The 21,134-nt window shown below is 39.3% G+C and overlaps 1 protein-coding gene across 4 annotated transcripts; it reads left to right on the top strand.

Moving 5' to 3' along the window:
- Positions 1 to 679: 679 nt before the first annotated feature.
- On the top strand, positions 680 to 19,431 carry Drep2 (DNA fragmentation factor-related protein 2). Of its 4 annotated transcripts, XM_076136857.1 has the most exons (5): positions 680 to 1,237; positions 12,715 to 12,845; positions 13,000 to 13,096; positions 16,406 to 16,579; positions 16,737 to 19,431. In XM_076136857.1, the coding sequence occupies exons 2-5, from the start codon at positions 12,843 to 12,845 to the stop codon at positions 17,681 to 17,683; spliced, it is 1,221 nt and encodes a 406-aa protein (XP_075992972.1). In that variant the 5' UTR covers positions 680 to 1,237; positions 12,715 to 12,842; the 3' UTR covers positions 17,684 to 19,431. The 4 variants fall into 4 exon arrangements, with proteins under 4 accessions (XP_075992972.1, XP_075992973.1, XP_075992971.1 ...); XM_076136858.1 differs by lacking the exon at positions 12,715 to 12,845 and having other exon boundaries at positions 680 to 1,318; XM_076136856.1 differs by lacking the exon at positions 12,715 to 12,845 and having other exon boundaries at positions 684 to 1,237.
- The last annotated feature ends 1,703 nt before the right edge of the window (positions 19,432 to 21,134 follow it).

The following is a 21,134-nucleotide window of genomic DNA, read 5'->3' as shown; positions in this document are numbered from 1 at the left end:
TATCTACTACCGCGCCAATGGTGCCAATGACCGATATCTTTCATCAACCCCTAGATAACAGATACAATCAGAACTTATGTTGAATAAGGATGTGAAGCTTTCAATTATTGCATTCTATTTTATTACCCTATGACTAATGACTAATATTATTTAATAATATGTACTTATTAGATTCCTTAGTCAGGCTCAGGCTTACAATGGTTCTGATTTATCCCTTGAGTAGGTACCTACGAGGGTAAGCAGGTAGCTGTTCAACGATTCGGCTTTAAGCACTGTTTTAAAATTGTGGAGTTTAACTTATTTAAAAGTATTATTAAACTATAAACAATGAGCTCTGATTTAGTTAAAGTTTCACGAGACATTTATTGGACTTTTGACATGATTTCATATTGGGTTCGTTCGCCAAAGTTTGGAGCACTAATAGGGATTCGGCCACAAATAGGTTTATCTCTAATGCGATTCCGCATCTCCGACTAACTCCAATCGGATTACCGTGCTCGCGTGACACATCCACCTATTTCTTGATTGCCCGCCGGTGACCCCGATACATCTACGGAACTATACATGATATATTGGCGAAACTCTTCTCAACTTTGTAGAATAATACTAAAATATGATAATTTTATTAGTATTGATTAATTGCAGTAGATAAAATATTTTAAATACGATTTTTTTGGCTCGAAACAAATAAAAATGTCCCTATTGTCATGTATTCTCGTCGCGTCTTTTATAAAAACGGCTCGTATAAATAGTAACATATTCAGGAGCGATGTTTGCGTTAACGGTTCGTTATACTCGCTGCACGAAGCGTACGGTGCAAACAATAATAAATATGTACGTTATCTGTGCATGTTATCTAAATAGTGCAATCAGTGCATGTAGGTATAGAGTGTGAGGGGCAGGTCGCATCCGAGCGATCGCTAACTCGCTCCAGTGGAGGTGTCGTCGCGCCGCTCCACGCCGCTCCACGCCGTGGGACGGAACGAGGTCAGTGTGCGCGCCGCAAGTGGGTCAGGGCGGATGCACCACCGCGGGCACGCTCGGCTCGGCTCGGCAGTGCTCGGCCGCGCTCGGTGACGCAGGCGCGCGGCCCCCATCGATCGCCGCCCACGCGGCGCAGCGCCGCTCAAGTGCTCCGCGAGTCGCGACGCGAGTCCCGGGCTTGGCCCCTCGACGATGGCGGCGTGAGCGCGCGCCGCCCGCGGCCTCCGGCGGACATGCCGCGATGGCCAGAGAGGTAACCGCGCCGCGACCGGCGCCCGACCGCCGCCTCCGCCCTCTTATGTAACCGGTGGTCGCCGACACGCCCGCAGACATGGTTACTATCAGCTCGAGCCTGCCCCGCGCTTGCCGACTATGACTCCGCATAGACGCGCCCGCATCGTGCCTCGCTTGCCCCACGGTCCCGCTGCCCTCGACCCGGGCGCTTTTAGTTACCGTTACAGGAACGACCCTAGAAAACATAGCATAGAGCCATCGTCCCAGTGCATCGCAGTGGTACTTAGTGGTGAAGACTGTGTGATATGTTATAGTTGTACAACGCACGTCCCGCGCGGGGGCTGCCCACGTCTCGCGGGGCTGTGAGCGTGCGGCAGTACCGCAGCCGGCGTCCCCCTCGCACGCGTGCCGCCGGCCGCGCGTCCTCTCGCTCGCTCTGCCCTAACCGGCTGCACATGCAACCTGCATTATTCAAAATCTGTGCCAACACACGGTGTCTATATGTGGGATCCTTTGACCGGACATTACACCAGATCGATCTGTTTCTGATAGCGCCTATACCTACTTCACGTACATGTGTTATATACTACATAGTCCCTGCTCATCACCGATGCGATCATGGTAGATGGATTCTGTAATATAAATGTGGAGAACACAGTAATTTTTGCCAATAAATACTTGTCTAGTGGTTGAGCACATGCGTAGCACACCCGTAGCAGGTCGTAGCGAGTCCGTAGCCAGCTACTGTAGCATTGCGTAGACCGTAGCTTAGCACAGTTCTCTATATAATGTAATAGCTGTACAGTGTGATGAAATATATATAACGTTATATATACCGGTTTATGTAATAGTATGTACTTATTATATGCATGTTTTATACCAGACACATGTACCTATTGATACTGTTTAACATTGCACACTTGTACCTCCTGTATATTTCTGATTGTCACGTCGCACCCGGAAGTAATAATAATCATTGATGTACTAACAAAACAGCTCTATTTCCGATGTTTTATTATATTACATTATTATTTTTAAGAGAACACGTGTACCGGATTTAGCGAGCCCATTTATGCTTCAATACTTCCTTAACGTCTATTAATTAAAAACAATATCTTTATGTGAACTTACTATTTTTAAACTAATTTTCGTCAAGCACTCTATCTCTGCACTACCTATATCTGAAACACACTTCAAAGAACACCGTCCACAATTGTCGGAATCTATGTACATTATCGGGATATTCGATATAAATGCGACAGTAAGTGGATGTACCTTGTTCTCATTGCATACTGTTACCAATCACTACAAAGGTACTAAGAAGAACTTAAAATAACTGCTGGTACAAGCCACGCAAGGTGTTTATTTAGCTTGATGACTATTGGCATCAAGGCCGATGATTAGTGGCGTTAAAATGAATAAAATAATAATAAATATCATTGGACAACTCACACACGGTCATTTGATTCCAAACTAAGCAGAGCTTGTACTATGGTAACCAAATAACTGATAAACATACTAAAAGAAAATATAAAAAAATAAAATAATATATATAAAATGATCTTGGGAACAAGTCCTGCTGATTTATAACTACAACTGACCTCACATTTATGTGCTAATTGTATGTAACAAACGGCTTACCTTTTTGACCACGTATCGATCCTAAAATTCTATGCCAAGTCATTACCGTCCATTTTAAATATTTAAAAACCATCGGTTATATTATTTCCTATTAAATTAATATTATGCTGAGACTAACCAGGTCTAGTTGATTAAATACTAGATTTAAATTGACACATATGTACTTTTTATACCACTACAGAATTCGAGGTAAAAAAGGTACAGCAATAAAATATTTTTCATAAGATTTAATGCTGAAATTATTGATAAATTACTTCCATTAATGGCTTGTTGAAGCTTAGCACAAAAGGTAAAGACAGAAACAGACAATACACAATATAGGCCTTGGCCACTTGTGTATGTCAGAATTTACTGGCATATTTTATGTATTATTTGAATACAAATTAACAGAAACAAAACGAAGTAACTTTTAAACCAAAGCTCAACAAATTCACAGGATTTGTCACTGGAGCTCTACTTCCAATGAATTGAACAGAAATTACTGTAATATACGGTTTAAGCATTTTGTTTTGAATCATAAGTTTTAAAATAGAACTTGCAAATGTATTAGACTACTTTTAGAAATTCGGTTTGGATCACTGACCTCTCACTCGATACTTCTTCTCCTCAGACTTGTTTAACTAGAAAAGAGAGATAAATGGAAACATTTATTGATTATTTTTTTGAAAACGATCAGCTGTTCCTACATGTGTACTTAATAGAAACCATTTTTTATATTCGGATCTGCAGTACACAAACAACATATTCACGTTAATTCGGTCATCTTTTATGCAAGAAAGTACACTTTTCACAAAAGACATTTTCGAATATCTAAGATAGATCCTGCTTTCCTTCTCAGTCACTCTTTGGGCATTGCTTTTAACTATAGATCTCAGTGTAATACATATAAAACAATGTATATTATAAACATAATATTAGCAATAGTCCTCAATTATAAAAAAAAACCTAAAGAGAAGGGGGAGGCAATAGTGTGGTTAGAAACCACTAACAAACATCATGGTCAGTGTCAGGTCGCTTTAACTGATCGTTTGTGCATCTGACTATGAGAGTTTCAACCTCCAGTGCCCTTGAAGAATGTATTTATAACTGTTCGGCTGTCGTCCGTGACCGGCTTGTTTTAACTATGAATAGAAACACTTTTAGAACCTTATTCATACAGAGTTTGGTTAAAGCTTCGTCTCAAGGGTAGGCAACACTTATGAGCTGCAGTTTTCAATTCTTCAAGGTTTTAACACAATATTTATGTTTTAGAAAATGTTGTGTATATGAAACATATTGCACTATTTATAATATTATATCATAATGAGGCTCACTTATTATAGATAACAGAACTATTGTTGATTTGTTGTAAAGTTACATTCTGCGTCTGCTCTCCATAAAATATGCTCATCAAAATATTTAAAAAATATACTTTTTTAAATCGAAATCTACATTGCAACAGCTGACATTATAATATCAATAAAACTATAACTTTACATGCTGGAAAACATTTACAAAATTTTATAATTATCTACAAAATAACAAATTAAAATCTAAGTAACGGTTGTGACACGTGTAGGCACAATAACGACTATAAAAACCACCGTTAATTTGTTAGCTTCAAATCCAACTTAATTTTACCATGATATTCTATTTAAACGCTTAGAAAGCCACAGATAATTTTACAATACAAGTTTGGAAATAAAATAAGCACATTTATAATAAATATTTTCTAATTAAAGCACGAAAAATGTCGTCCCGTGGAAATTACCCGTGTAAATTTATAAATAACCACAGTTTCAGAACGCACAAACAGACAGATTCAGTGGGTGATTGATATTATAAATATAATTACTCGAAGAATAAATAATCTCTGTGGGCGGAGAACCCATAAACATTTCTTAAAAGATCTCGTTTTATTCGTTTTTTTAAGACACATATTTGTGTGTATATAATATTAATTAACACTGATTATAACGAACGTAAAAATCTATTTCATTTTTGGTGTCTTTAACGAATTCAAATCATGTCTTAATAATTAAGTTATAGCACGTTTAGCTAACCTGAGCGTTCTCTATGCATATTTTGAAAGTAGCTACTCTTAAAATCAGTCATCCTCCTTTGACAATAAATTGGTCTGCTGAAAAGTCAAGCATTTTGGTCTGACTCTCACCAAAATTATAGCTGTTATGAACAACTTCCAAATTTAACTAATAAAGGCTAATTCATACTGATAAAATGAAATGATTTTACCATCAGAACTATTGCAGAAATAGTCAATATCATATTAATCACTACATGCACTATTAAATTATAGAAAACTTCCACATAACTTTTAAGATAAAAGCCTAAACATCAACATAGTAATCCCACTTCCTACTAATTTTATAAATGCGACAGTTTGTGAGAATGAATGTACGTATGGACGTTTGTTACTCTTTCACGCAAATGCTACGGAACCGATTACGATGAAATTTGGTATATAGGTAGCTGAAGACTCAGAATAACACATGATCTTTTTATCCTGGAGTTCTTGAGGGATCTGGGGGCACGGAAGTGCCCCCGCAAGTCGAGCAAAAAAAAAGCGGCACGGCCGTAACATCCTTTTCTCGAAGCAATTCGGGCTATTTTTGACACCCCTGTAATTTCGTAGTGGATAAAACAAGAAGCCTGGATTTTCAGCAACTAATCAGTCATTGTATAAACACGGTATATTTAAAATTTCAGTCAATTTGAACCAGTAGTTTAAGAATTACAACTTGTTAAAATTTTGAATTTTGTCACTCACTGATTCACTGACTCACTGACTCACCGATCATCAAAAGTCTAAGGTACTTCTAGCAGACTTAGAAGCTTAAAATTTAGAATACAAATAGGGTTTAGTGTCTTAATCATGGGAAAAATTCAATATTTTCTAATTTCGGTCAAGTTTTCTAAATACACTAACTGCAACAATAACTTTGTAATCCTATATAAATGTATAAGATTACAAGGTTACATTTGCAGTTAATGAATTAAATTATTATTTCTGTAGAAAATAAAATAAATAGGTGTAGATATGTATCTACTATATGAGACATAACGGGAGGGGGTATAGGGTGGGTAAGGGTGTTTAGCCCATGAAACTGAACAACATTCCCATAGGAAAATATGTTGAATTATGAAAAAAATAGGGCTTTCCGTACAAATTGGACTTATGTTTGCTCTATTCGCTCTACAAAAAGAAGTGAGATGCCATCAAAAACATTCTGTAAAAACCTCAAGTCTCGCCTTAAAAAGTTGTGAGATCTATATAATACCAAGTCGATTAATCTATTTAGTCTCTACTTAAAGGACCTTCTGTCTTAAGTTATTACGTATGTTATTATCATGCCAATTAAAAAAAAAACCTTTAAAACAAATAGATCGACTTGGTCATCGCAAGAAAACACAAATTCGCCATTAACATTTCAGGAGCATTAACTTCTCGTCGTGCTGTGTAGTGTGATACATACTAATAATCAAATCATGCGATGGCCAGGTCGGTCTATTTGTTTTAGAGGTATTTTTTTTAAATTGGCATGATAATAACATACGTAATAACTTAAGACAGAAGGTCCTTTAAGTAGAGACTAAATAGATTAATCGACTTGGTATTATATAGATCTCACAACTTTTTAAGGCGAGACTTGAGGTTTTTACAGAATGTTTTTGATGGCATCGAGATTTACACGGGAAAGGTTGCCGCGTGGACGAAATCGCGGGCGGCCTCTAGTAGAAACATATTACCTACCGTTAGATTGTCAGCTAAGAAGTGATAATTACGACGATATCGTTGATAATCGCTGCCGACGATCCGCCCACTTTGATTGATGTCTCTTATATTACCGTGTGAAGAATTATAGCCATGCTCACTAGTCACTCTTATCAAGTGGTACATTAAAACAGGTGATGGCAATAGGTATATAACGTAACAAATTCTATTTAATTCTTTCTAATTGTTGTTTGACGTACGTACAAACAATCGTTAAATGGGTTCATTTACAATTTTTAGACCACATGGAAAGATAGAGTTTTTAAACAAAAAAATATTTATCAAAATCGGTCTACGAGCAAAATACAGATGGATGAAGAATCTACTCCTTTTTTAGTCGGTTAACAAGAATTTTACGTTACGTATATTTTGTGAGTAAAATAATTTTTATAATGACAATTAGGTACCTATATATTATCTTCTTAACGATGTTTAAAACCAAAAAGTCAGATTTTTTTACAATTCACTGTTATTCTTTACTAAGTCTAATACTCATCTTAAAACCTAAACTCCTAAAAACAATAACTATAAGTCTGATGAATACTATAAATCTGCTACTCTTACATATTACCAAATGGATCACTCTAAATAATATCTAGACGAAAGTCGGTCTACATTTCTCCAAGAACAATAATCACGTTGGCGGAGTTACGGAAAAAGTAACAATTGTAATTTCTTGTTAAACTGATTTCAATATGTCATTAAATACATTATAATACGTGTAGGATTCAATCAACATTTCACAGTACTTTCACCCACATGTGACATTTAAACTAAACCAAGAAACACGGTTATTAGCGATCCATCATGTTTGTTCTAACAACTTATAATAACGCCTCATAATATGGCTTTCATAATGCCTATTATACACAGGTGTAGACAGAGATTTAGGAAATACACCCATGTTTTTTTGGGTCCATGGAGCGACAGTCTACTGATATTCAAAAACGTTACTAATTTTCTAACTGTAAAACTATTTAAAAATCATTAAATAACACAATAACACTTAACCAAACTCAAGAATTGAACCTAATCGTACACCGATGTTGCAAATTAAGGCCACTACGGTTATGTTCTAAAGTATGTGAAACACTTAAGATTTTCTATAGTACCTATTTCTATTTTACGTACCCGTACCAACCTGGACGTAGCAAATATAATAATATGTATAGTAAGTAATTTATTTATTCTTTACTCTTTGTAAAACAACTTATATATAACAAGAATAGGTTTAATGGAATACCTATGACTAAGGCCTTAAACAGTTTCCACTGATGTAAAATTATCACCTGTTTCCAATTAATTCAACAAATATTTAAACATATTTTAACTTACTACTGATTCTACTTGTGCCATTTCAGGAACTATCTCTTGGTGAGTTTTTTTTTTAATAATTATGTAACGTTTTTGCAAATATTTCACATCACGTTTATTGTAAGAATATTTTTCTAGCACGTAAGCTTTAAGCATACTTGAGAAAGTACTCAAATTAAACGTTATACCTATTCGGTTTTCATTCCTCCATAGATATATCATATCCTTTTAACTGGAGACTACAACTATTAAGACTATGTCTACGCAAGATTTGCTGAGTCGAATTGGCCAAGATCGATAGCAGAAATCATCATCATGCAACCGTCAACAAGCGATGATGAAACTCTTATAGTGCTTACTATAAGACTATTACTAATACTGTTTTGCTCAAAATAAAAAAATCATTGACGAAACCATCGATTCGGCGCATTTATCAGTAATCATGTCCTTACGGCACAATTATATGGCATGTCACATTAACTTACAAAAAGAAATGTGCGTGTAAAACATGTCCACATCATCTTTTATATCCTTGAAATCACATATTGTCAGCTCTTATACAGTTGCTATAAGTCTTCCCGGAGTCTACCCGCTGACTTTCACATCCTTACCACAAAAGTGACCATAGCAAAACGTCCCAATGTGGCTTCTCCTTTAAATATCGATTTTGACGCAGAGGGATTTCACCAAGATCCTTTTAATTCCTTCGTTTAAGCATTAATCTTCTCATAAAGAGCCTCATAAAGTCTGTCCTCTCTCCCCCCCCCCTCGGAGGATTTTTAAGGAGGCCATGGTCCAACCGTGTTTTATATTAGAATGAAGGGAAATCGATGATCATAATCAGTTTTACGTCACAGATACAGTTCTTCGATATTAAATGGAAGTTCTCGAAGTATTTTCATTTCACGGAATGATTTCTTTGACGTGATAATATTTTTATTAGATAAATCGATTGATGAACTATGAGTTGAAAAGTAAAATACTTTATTTTAATTGCGTAGCATGAATTAATTATTAATTGACAAATATCTAGACAGCTGAGTTATGCACATAATGCGGATAATTATTTTAATAAAATACATCTATTCTTTCTAGAGAACTGTAATTTCTATCTACATATATATTAATTTCCATCAAGAAAGTTCAACCACCTTAATTTTCAAATTCTCATAATTGTAATCCACCGATTCCTCTTCATAAACATTTATGACAGACAAACATCACTAACATATCTAACTATAAAACTGTACAATATTAGTACAGACCATTTCCAACTCATCTAAGATACTCCCCTCCTATATTAACCCAAGAAACCTTCCACCGAGATGCCAGAAGCAGCCTTTCTTCTTTATTAAATACTAGATAGCACATACTTGCCGGGAAACCTCTTCAGGAACGCCCAATAAACGTAGATATTGTAAAAATAAACGAGTCTTACACCCCGCCGTGTTTTCACCTCAGTCTCATTTGTCACTGTTACACCCTGTTACCCCCAGTTACACCCCTAAGGGTGGGTTTTGGGGTGAAAGGCATAAACTGTTGCAGTTTATGTCACCCCTCTGACAGCCTAATTTGTCTAATTGCTGATATAAGTGATATGTCAAGTCTGTTGATAAATATTGCCGGCTGTATTGGTTTGGTAGACTGTGTTATGTTCATAGTTATTTCTTCGTGGTTTGTGCCAATTGTTAGTGTGTTAAGCAACTCTTGGTGCCCTCCGAAAGATTACCACTTCTTATGTATTTACACGCATTGGCCACATTGGCAACGTTTCATCGCCACCTATAACAATAAAAGCGCAGTTGGTCAATGGAAAAACTAACAATTAATAGCTAAAAATCAAAACAAGTAATGTGCTAATAGCGAAGTGACCTGACATAAGTTCGAAAGAATACTTATCTGACTGTCACTGACTTGTTTCGACCCTAAGCAAAAATTACAACTGTATGTGTAAGAATACAGTTAATTTGCGTAATTTTGTAAACAGAATTTTAGCGTTAAGCAGACAGTCAAAATTTATAAGCACCAACCCAAAGATCGTGCACTATAAAATCTACCGATTGTGGTGCATCAATCTCTTGAAATCTTTTGATTCTACGTATCAAAGATGACAAACCGATAATGCAATAGCAGAATTAAGTATTTCAAACATTCACAGTACCACAAAACTTCATTAAAAACATTTAAACCTTCATCATAAATCATTCCTTTCATTAAGGATAATGTGTAAAAATTATGTGAAAATCAGTTTGATACTGATTAGCAGCCACTGGATGTTTAGAGGCCTAAAAATCCAGTTGCACTCTCCTTTATTCAAAATTATTGTTCCGGACACAATCAGTTACCAAATAGTTAGATCACAAGTGATGTACTTGGGGACAGTTGGGGAGAGGCGGATCATTTCCGCACTAAGAAGGATGCATAAAACATTAAGATCATGTCAGTAGCAACCGTCACACGTATTACCTTATTTTTAAAGCGTAAATGCGAACACATAAAATCCACTTTGTCGACTACGAATCAATTTAAAGTGGTCGCAGTCTTGTGTTTCGATTCCAGTTTCAGTCATTCATTTAGATGGACGAAACCAAACAGATGCTCGAATTTACATAAAGTGTATATTAATGTGAATTTGGTTGAAATTCTTGATGAAATATTTAATTTATTGTGCACATCACACAAATCTAGAACCTCTAAAGAACACCCGAAAGCATCTCAACAAATCACTGCTATAGATAATAAAAGGTATTAAAATCCAATAAAGGTTACGCTACGTCCGTAGCAGCGTAGCGCTCGTAACTCTCGTAGCACTCGTAGCGGTCTCGTAGACAAGCATCTGTCAGGTATCGAACAGGATCGCTATTGTTCCACTGCTGGGTGTAAATAGTACACATCGTACTACGTTTCGTAGTAATGTGTACGATGTAGGACGTATTAAGTAATCACTCGATATATTTCGTACGATAAATTATGTAATTGCAAGTGCATTGGAAAAATGTTCACCTCGCAACGAAATAAAATAACGCGTGTACCAGTTCCGACTCCGCATTGTGACAGTATTTTTGTGATTATTAGTTTTTGATTAATCCATTTCTGTTTTAATGACTGAAACCTGGTGAGAAAACACTCCATTAATTGTAAAAAAACTAGCAACTAGGTTTGCAGGCTCTGATTCAAAAGATTTAACCTAATATTACCTCTACTCCATACTTTTGCAGGTAAAATAATAATCATAGAAAGCTCTGCACGTCTGCAATTTGTGAGCTCGTCCATAAATTTGTAAGGTGTGGGAAGTCTGCCAACTCATATTTAACTAGCTCCACTATGTATTTAATCCTCTCTCGATCGGATAAAATACGTACGGTATTTTACATAGTACAGTTATCATTTCACTAAACAAACATGTGACTAATTTAACTCACAGCTGTCGATGTTGTCAAAACGAAACACACATAATTGCAATATTATTTGACTTTTGTTTTAATTATTGGTGTAGGAGGTCCAAACTACCAGGTGACATCTGTCAGTGTTCGGAAAAAGAATGTAGATCGCACTAAAATAACGTGGAGAACGTAACACATTCGGCACTAGTAGTAGAGTAGTAGTACAAGGTGGCAGTAGTTAGTACGCGACTACCGTCTCCACACGTAACATCTAAGCTCTCCGATACTAATGTACAAAATTGCGCACGTTCACGTCTCAAAAAGGCTTCCGAGACCTTCCCAAAAGTGCATCATCGGCATCGCTAATTTCAAGATCTTACGGCATCAAGAGATTACGGGCTCGCGCTGCAGTGCGGGGCCCGGGAGGCGCCGCGGGGCGAAGTGCGGGGGGCGGGCGGCACCAGCGGGGCGCGGGGGGCGAGCGGGGGGCGGGGCCGCGCGACCCGGTCACGACTCGCGCCCAGTGCGGCCGCGGCGCTCCGCCGGCGCGCACAGCGCCGCCCGCCACCCTCTCTAATATAACCTCTAATTTCACCGTGCGATACCTTCTACAACACTTTCCACTCATCATAAAAAATATATAATTTTATTTTTAATATTCATATTTCTTGTGCTGTGAGACGCGTGTGTCAACCAATTTGAGAAGACTTTTTATCTTTTACCCGAGTTGTGTGTGTGTAACGAGAAAAATGATAGTCGAAATACAGGAGGTACGTTTCTGGATTCACTTCGAGTTAGGAAGTCTCGTATCGTGAGAATCGGAGACGATATCGCGTCGCGCCGCCTCTACTACTTGTAATGGATTTTTTACGGCCGAAATATGTCGATAGGACGTTGCACCGGACGCAGCGGTCGTTTCGAACGGTTGTGAATTTATCACCGTTTTGATAATAGGATCACTTATGGCTGAAATATTTTTTTACAACCCGTAGAGTGCAGAAAGTGTAGAGAGTCGATAAGAAGCGAATAGTTGGGATGAAACTTTTTTAATGGCTGAGAAGTTGAGAAGTCCCAGTCTAGATTAAAGATCGTGCAGGGCGGCGATGTCAGTGGGTCAACGCACAGTGCGTGCGGGGGAGCGCGGGGCGCGGGGCGTGTCAGCGTGCGGCGCGGGGGGCGGCCGCTGGGCTTACGGGGGGCGGTGGCAAGGGGAGCGGGGGCGGTGGAGGTCGCACGGGCGTTGCACCGCTGCAGCCAGTGCAGGCGCTACGGACGGCCGCTACGCACTACGAAAGCGTAGCCGTGCTACACCGTAGCCCCTGTGGGGCGTAGCGGTGCATTACTATGATGCAGTCGTTCATGATTAGTTTTGTAACACTATTACAGAATAACACTTTATTACATATTGAGTATTGAATATTAACTACAGTCGATTTTACTATGAATCAAAGTAATCATACAGACACATTGAAAACAATTATAATGTATGAATGTGACTAAGATAATGGCAATACATGGTATGTATAGAAAATGAAAAAAAACCGCTCTTGAATTACCTTATCTTTTTTCAATTTCTAAGCCAAAAGTACCAAGAATACGTTTGATTCTTTACTACCTGTGTATATTCTATTCTCGAAGGGTGTTTATTGAGATAAGTTCGTTTGCTTGCAGGAGGTCAGAGGAAAGAGGCCTTTCAAGATATGGGACAGTTCTCGGAACGTGAGGAAGGGGCTGGTGGTCACTAGTTTCGAGGAGTTAATACATAGAGGTTAGTACATACATTATTATAATATTATTTATAATTAATGATAAACATATCAAATATTTGATTGAAAGCGATTTCTTTCTTTAATTCGGTACATATACGATTATGCTTGACAAAAAAAAAATACTAAACCGCGCGTATAAATTGATTTTCATTTTTTAAATGTGTATCTACTTTCACAAATAGTCTAAAACCTAAATGAACCAAAACGGTCATCTATACGACTAGATGGAGGAGCTCGTGGCTAAGTACACAACAGCCGCACGGATCGATCTCTCAGGTTAAGTTACGCTTGGCTAGGTTGTACAGTTGATGGGTGCCTTTATTACACATAACAAGTTCCTCCGTGTTACGGAAGGCACTTTAAATTGTGGTGCTGTCATTATTAAAGATCTTTGACAGTCGTTAACAGTAGTCAGAAGCTTGAAAGTCTGACAACTAGTCTTACCGAGGAGTATAGTGTTATCAGGTAACTGCATGGATTGTGGAGTATATAACTATTTAATAAGATCACAAAACGTCCTTGATTAAATGTGCGATACCTCTTCTTGTTTTAAAAAAAAATATGCGACTGCATTATACCTCCTTCAAAGGGCTTCGACTGCATTCAATCTCGAGGTAATACGTGCTATGACTTAAATAGTTTCGTATGTTCGACACATCTACAAACCTAACGTTTATGGCGACGTGTCGTTTTCCGGGACTAATTGTAAATGAGACCGAGATAAGTCCTTACAATACTAGAGACTTGTTTTTTTGGAGAAAGTGTATCTTTAGATAAAATTAATTTTAGATATTTCATACTTTAGAACCAATCAAATAAGTTAGTATTTAAATATTACATTCGATAGCTGCTACAATTACTGAAATTACCACTAGCTAAAGGGGTTCAGAATACTACGAGAAGCGCTATCAAAAAGTCACTCTTTTTAATTGCCATATAATATCTTAACACACAGATCGAAAATGATCAGTGAAGTGAGCAACCTATGTCGCAGTCAGATAATAAGGCCTTTTGTGTACCAGGTTAAAGGAGATTTGAGTGCGAAGGGCCTAATACACAACACGACTAATGACAGCTGTTTTTGACAGTTTACTTTTGGTTAGTTTGACTGTGTCATTGGGTCAAACTAACTATAATACATCAACACAAATAAAAAAAAGGCAAAATGAGAGTGAGGTAGAGTATTGTATCGATGAAGCACACACGGAGCCCGGAAAATATTCATTTATGTACGTTTGCGTATAACAGCATTGATAAATCAATATAACAAAACTTTATTATTAAAAATCAATTTAATTTTAACCAGTTATCGTGATTAAATTTCAAAATCGTTTTTTTATAATAACAAAAGAAATTGATGACAAGTTTCACTTTGATTTCCAATGAAATGACATTCAAAATTGAATAAATGCATGTTCAGGTTGGTGACGTAAGCGTCGTGCTGTCACATTGACCGGCAAGGGTATCGAACTGGGGAACCATCTGCCGTGACCTCCAGACCGACGAGGTAGATAGGTCATAGGGTACCAAGCCTTCTGAGGGCACCTTCAGAACTGAGTAATAGGTTGAAGATAAAAATAAATGCGTTTCACACACTTTTTCTTGCGGTTCTTTCTATTTTTGAGTTCAAATTATATTGGTCCGTTTTACCAACTTTGAATAACGGTGGTATCTAGTTCAATTATGACAGATTGGTTTAACATTTTGATGTAATTATCTATACTATCCGTCAATACCAAAAAGATGTAGATAGTTTTAAAGTTATTCCGGAACGAAAGGTAACTGACAAAATATTTCCGGATAATTTTTGGGTTACTAATACTCTGACGAAATATTGAGGTAGAAATCTACGTGATGACTGATGATGGCAAAACTACTCCATCGATGGTAATTTTATGTTACTTTTATCAGTATGTAAGCATTGATCGATTTGCATATACACTTCTGTTTGAAGAATTGCATCGAATTTAGTAATTAACTGTACATCCATTGAAAAGATTCTATTAAATTCAATTAAAATCAAAAAGAATCTAAGATTGTCAATCAATCATCTATCAGGTTTAAAAGCTTCTCTACTACATGTTCTCTGACCAGCATTAGCCACTAATCACAGTACGATAGGTGTCTGTCAATTAAGCTAGTAGAAACACTAACACCCTTTCCTTAAACGTCTAATAGCGTGCTTCCTCTTCACGTTAGGGCATTTAATTTAGCATGGAAAGCGAGAAGATCTACGATAATTAACCGCTGTCACTGCTGCAAAAAGAACACAACTGTATCTCATTCAATCTTTAACTTTTATATGAAATGGTTTAACATAGTCAATGAGTCATAGTCAAATGATTGTCTTTGTACCAAAGACAATCATGTCTCAAAGTCCCTTAAAATAATGGTATGGGTGACATTTTTAAAGATCCTTCCGTAGTAGTAGTCCTTCAGTAGTGTGGCAATGTGGGTAATTGCTGATCACGCTTATATAATTTTTCCATAACGATCGACTATCTAACATCCTCAATAGAATATCGAGGGTTTAGTCACATAGGAAACCATCCATTACAACTTTAAAGTCTGTAATGCTGTCACGAAAAACAGATTTTGATAAAAGGAGATCATTCAAGCTCCATACTCGTACATTTTCGGGCCTGCCAACGAAAATAATAGCATATATCGAGAGCTAACCCTTTGGACCAATAGTTAGTATGGAAATTGTCGAAGGGCCGGGGGTCAAACAGGAGGAACACGTGTAATGTAATAAATAAACGTCACCGTCTCTATATCATCGGAACCAATAGTTAGCTAACGTGGTTGGGTTCAGTAAGCCGTGCGCGGGTCAACTACGTTTGCCGCGCGGCTGCACTCGCCTGACCTGGTTCAGCTCTGGTCAGAGGTTAGTGGCGTTAGTGCCGTCCTGCCGGGGGACTGACAACTCGTGTACAACACTTTACGTACTGCAGTTATTTGTATGTAATATTGTGATATATAGGCGGACTTTGGATTTTTTTCACGGCTTGCTTAGCTTTTTAATTATTTATTTTCCAAAGTATATGTGTGTTTATAAATACTTATAGTAAAATGGTGCAAGAAATACAATAATGTGTAACAATGATTTAATCTACGTTTTTTGGAACTGAAAACTGATTGACATGATCCGTGATCCTACATAGATTTTACAGCTATCTCGCACCTGCTTGTGATCATAGTATTTTTAGTCCACTAGTTGACTAGGACTGGTCTAGTCTAATAATACTCGTCTCTAGGTCTTACTTTCTAGTTTTAGTATGTTCTTCACGAGAGTGTTTGTTGTTCAGGTAAAGAGAAGTTACAAGTAGCGGCGAGCGAGCCGGTGCGGCTGGTGCTCGAGAGTGACGGCACGCAGGTGGAAGACGGCGAGTACTGGCGCACACTACCCCCCAACACCGTGCTGCTGCTGCTGCGCCAGGGCGAGCGATGGTACCCCACAGGAGTCGACGTCATCAAGGCTGGTGAGTCACGCTCTTACTTATTGCTTGGTGAGCTGGTATGTGTAGATAAGCTTAGTTTAAAGCCCACATTTTACAAATTAATAAAAGATGTTAGCTCTCTCGTCGAAAGAATTCTTATTTTAGGACAGTGGTAATTTTTTATCGTTTTCCCTTCCAGCAATATCGGCAATCCCAAAGATAGTATGCGAAACGATCCACGCACTCGAGTTGCACGATGAGACGCCTTCATGGAAGATCATGGACAACAAGGGGCGCGTCACGGTGGTGTTACACTGGGACCAGCGGCCGCAGGCGTCGCCGGCCGCGCGCTCTCCCTCCCGCCAGGCGAAGCCCGACCGGCGGCCGTCGCTCGTGATACAGACGTCGCTGGACAGGCCGCAGCCGCCGCCGCCGCACATCACCGTCGTGAACCACGACGAGCCCGGCCCCGCGCCGCGCCGCCTGTCGCGCGCGCCCGGCTCGCTGGAGCAGCCGCCGGGCGGCGTGCACGTGCACACCGCCGAGTGCCGCGCCACCTCCACCTCGCCCGCGCCGCTCGCGCCGCTCTCGCGCCCGCCGCCCGACGAGTGCGACTTCCACTGCTGCGCGCTGCACGAGGAGGGCCGCCGCATCGCCGTGCATAAGAGCGTCGCCACCTCGCCCATACAGGACGCCCAGCCGAGGGCCTCGCCGCAGGGCCGGCCGAAGGGACACGTCCGATTCCTCGACGCGGAGTCCGCACGCCGCGGCGAGCGGGACTCTTCCGAGAGCGAAACAGAGAACACCTTAGTCGAGGACGAGGCTGTCACGTCAGAAAAATTTCTCCTACTCATAGACCAGCTCAGCGTCGATCAAAAACGTCATTTGACCATCAAAGACATCGGCATCATCCTAGAGAGGCTCAGTTCTAAGATCCTCGACGTCGAGCGGCTAGACCGGGAGTCGGAGTCGGACGACTGCTACAACTGGACGATCAAGGCGACGATCAGAGGCGACGCGCTGCGGGAGTTGGGCGTGATATACAACGGCAACTACTATGCGATCAGCGAGCACCCCGGGTACCGGGAGGAGAACGAGGAGGCCGGCGACGAGGGCGAGGAGGAAGAAGAAGAGGACCGGCTCTGATCGGGCCTGTGCGGCGCCGCCGTGCCCGCCGCCGCGGCCGCCGTGCGCCACGCGCTGTGCCGCATCGCCGCGCGCTGAGTCCGCGCCGGCGCCGCACCGGCCCCTCCCCGCACCCGCGCCGCACACGCCGCACTCTCGCACGCCCCGCGCGCGCTAAGCAATACTCGTTACTGAGGTCTCGTCGCTCTCCGCACGACGCTCGCACGACGCGCCGCGCGGCGAGACCGACTCGCGGCGCGATCCGCTCGATGACGGATCGGCCGCAGTGAATAATTAGAGACTTATATATGAAATTCGTGGCGAGCCCGCTCCGTGGACCCGACGCGTCTGCGCGGGCCGCCGTACCCTAGTTAATAAATAGCGGAATTATTGTAAGTAAAACTGACTTCCTATCGATTTCTAAGGTGATTACTTAAGTGTAAGCCGGTCGTGTACGCACCGCGTACTGTGTGTTATATATGCGTCACCGGAACACAACAGCAGCACAAATATTTATCATCGAGATTATTGTCAATGTTCTTAGATAAATAATAAATTGTAGGTGCGCGCTCGTCGCCGCCGCTCTCCGTTTGTACCGCGTTCGGTTCCACACACGTTCACTCAAAGTTGGCCTAATGTTGGGGAATAAGTTTCTGTATAAACTCATCATCATCATCGATGCATCCCGTAGTCGACGAAGTCTAAATTGTAACACCACAGTGTATAAGACTCAAAAACAATAAATATAGAGTTGTAGATCGGTCTGACGAGACAAGTAACGTTTGCTCATGTATTCAGTTCAATATGTGTATGTCACTGTATGTATGGCGAGAGTCTGGCGACACGGCTCGCTCGCAGCTCGCACGCAGCTCGCTCCCGCCGAGTCCCGCCTCCACTCCCGGTGGACTCTCACACGCGGCGGGAGCCATGTTCCAACTTAGCTATGACGATGTTTCAGAGAGAGCACGTAACATTATATTAATAGATATATTAAAATTATTATAATTAATAAAATTGAATGTTATAAAAAAGGTTGTAACTAAAAATACGAATATACCGTGACGCATCACGACATCATGCTACATCGGGTATTGGTAGTCGGTAAGTTGATTCTTGTATTTATTAGCTATATGGTATCGTAGTATTACTGTATAATGTATTTAATTTTTGTATAGTACGGAGTACGTGAGGATCACGCATTAATGTATGATATAAACAAAACAAAAAATGAAGTTTAATAAGTTTTACAGCCCCGCGGGGTCTCATAAATTGTATAGTTATTTAAGGTGTAATATTAACGATTATTATTATTAATATTATTGATGAAATACGTGATTACCTGCACTTGTTTGTGATAAGGTATCGTTCAGTTCGGACGTCGGTGCGTGTGTTTCGTTCGGTGTCGGGCGAGGCGGCGCGCGCGGCCGTCGTGTCACTTCGATCACGTGTACCACTCTATATATTGATATTATCGTAATTAGACTGATTCTATAGCGTTGATGAAGACGTTTTTTTTAATAAATGGCTGTCAATCCATAATGTAATTTAGTAGTGCGACAGTCGCGCGCGCGCCCTCTCCTTGATGAAATATGTACACATTATTATAACATCGTCTCATTTCTAAGCGGTTCACGAGAGTCCCGTTAACATACCTAATTTAACTATTTCTCTACAATCGAAATATTTATTATATCGATATATATACATTATATATATGTATGAAAATATTTTCAAAAACCGAAATTAAATTTTGATGTTTTGATACATTATTGGATAGTGTTTGATTTTAAGGTTTGATATTGTGACTTGTCCTAAAGTTACTTAATTTTCAATTTACTATCGCGATTAAAGTTTAGGGGAAGCTGTAAGTTTCGTTAAAAAAAGGTTTCATAAATAAGTGGCCGGTTTGAGGTGGCAAGTTTTGAAAGATTCGTAAGGCTTTTTTTTCTACTTCATTTCACCTGAGTGTTAAATTGAAGTAGTGAAAAAAGTTGCGAGTCGATTCTGCAATTTAATGTGTATTCTCGAAATCATATTGTAGAACGTGTGTAGTCTACCGCTGACGTTGATCGATTTACAATACGACGTCGAGAATTGGTTCTGAAATAAAATCTCTTGAAGTTTTTATAAGGTAATAATGAGAGTTAAATCTTCAATGTTAAACGACTGCGATTTTCTTACTTGATCCTGAAGATGTCAGTTATCAATGTTGGACAGGTAACACGCCGCGATTAATTGAATAAAAACTTACATAATAAATAAACATATACTGGGAATAAGTAAATAATGTGCCAAAAATAAGTTATAGATATAATATTAATCGTCACTTAGGCAGCTATTTAACTATAATAATTTGTAAGTCTGACTATAGGACGCTCACATAAATACAACATGAGACATTTTAGTCGCGAGCGTGTGACCTGCCTATATTTGATAATCGCACGTTTGTGCCATCACTTATGTTCTTCTGTTTGTTTGTACAGCTGATGGTGAGTCTATGGTGTTACGGTCCGTTACGCACAGTATATTATATCTAGTTAAAACGTTCCGTTTTAATATTTTTATGTGTATAGAAGTAAAGATAAATTGTAAAAATGGTTTGTGAAGCGTACGATTCGCGGTTGAAATTTGGGAATCGGAGAGTAAGCAGCAAGACTATTTATAGGAATACTAATGGCATTTTAAGCAGGCTACGTCGTAGGTTTTTTAATGAAAAGGTTTTGGAATATACCGTACTGTTGCTTACACTCCGAGCGATGTATAAAATGATATTGTTGCATGTCCAGTCAACAGTGACATTATAATATTTTGTAATTTAATTACTATCAGAGTTTGACAGAAGTTTGATTGTGGAGAACTTATAACAAGATAATTGACTGAATAGTACAACGGAAGAGAATAAAACAAGGAAGGGAGGAGGTTTGCAATATGAAGGACTTGGTTATTAATGATACGAAATGTGTTTTACAAATATGTTTGGGAGTGAGGGCGTGATAAGATTTTAAGAACGCCGATCTAAATAGAAAACGAATGGTTGTACTCAATTCGAATGTTCTGCCGAATGTTAATTTTAAGTGTTTTTATAATTCTGTCGCAAAATGATGGTAGTTATTAAATTATAGAGTTAACTCGCTGTAGAGCACTCGTTGCCTCGTGGTGCACGTAATAGTTCCATGACTGAAATTATATTAAGGTATCATCACTCTTTCGCTACACGTCGGCGACTTTGTGTTGCGACAATCGTGTCGTATAACTTAGTCGCAGACGCGCAAGCCGTGTAACTGTTGGACACAGGCGTAACAATATTATAACTGGGAACGACGCGGTTGATTCTTCAAACATTTCGACATACATCACATGTATTGTGACGTCATAGTTTTTAAATGGCGTTAAAACGGCGGCGTAATTTTTCAAGTCGAATTCTCGTAATGAGTCAGCCCGTCTCACCCAGTAATACCTACCCAAATTTTAT

Source organism: Anticarsia gemmatalis, chromosome 4, assembly GCF_050436995.1.
Source record: "Anticarsia gemmatalis isolate Benzon Research Colony breed Stoneville strain chromosome 4, ilAntGemm2 primary, whole genome shotgun sequence".
In the NCBI taxonomy this organism is placed as follows: Eukaryota; Metazoa; Arthropoda; class Insecta; order Lepidoptera; family Erebidae; genus Anticarsia; species Anticarsia gemmatalis.
This window is presented reverse-complemented; position numbering and strand designations above follow the sequence as displayed.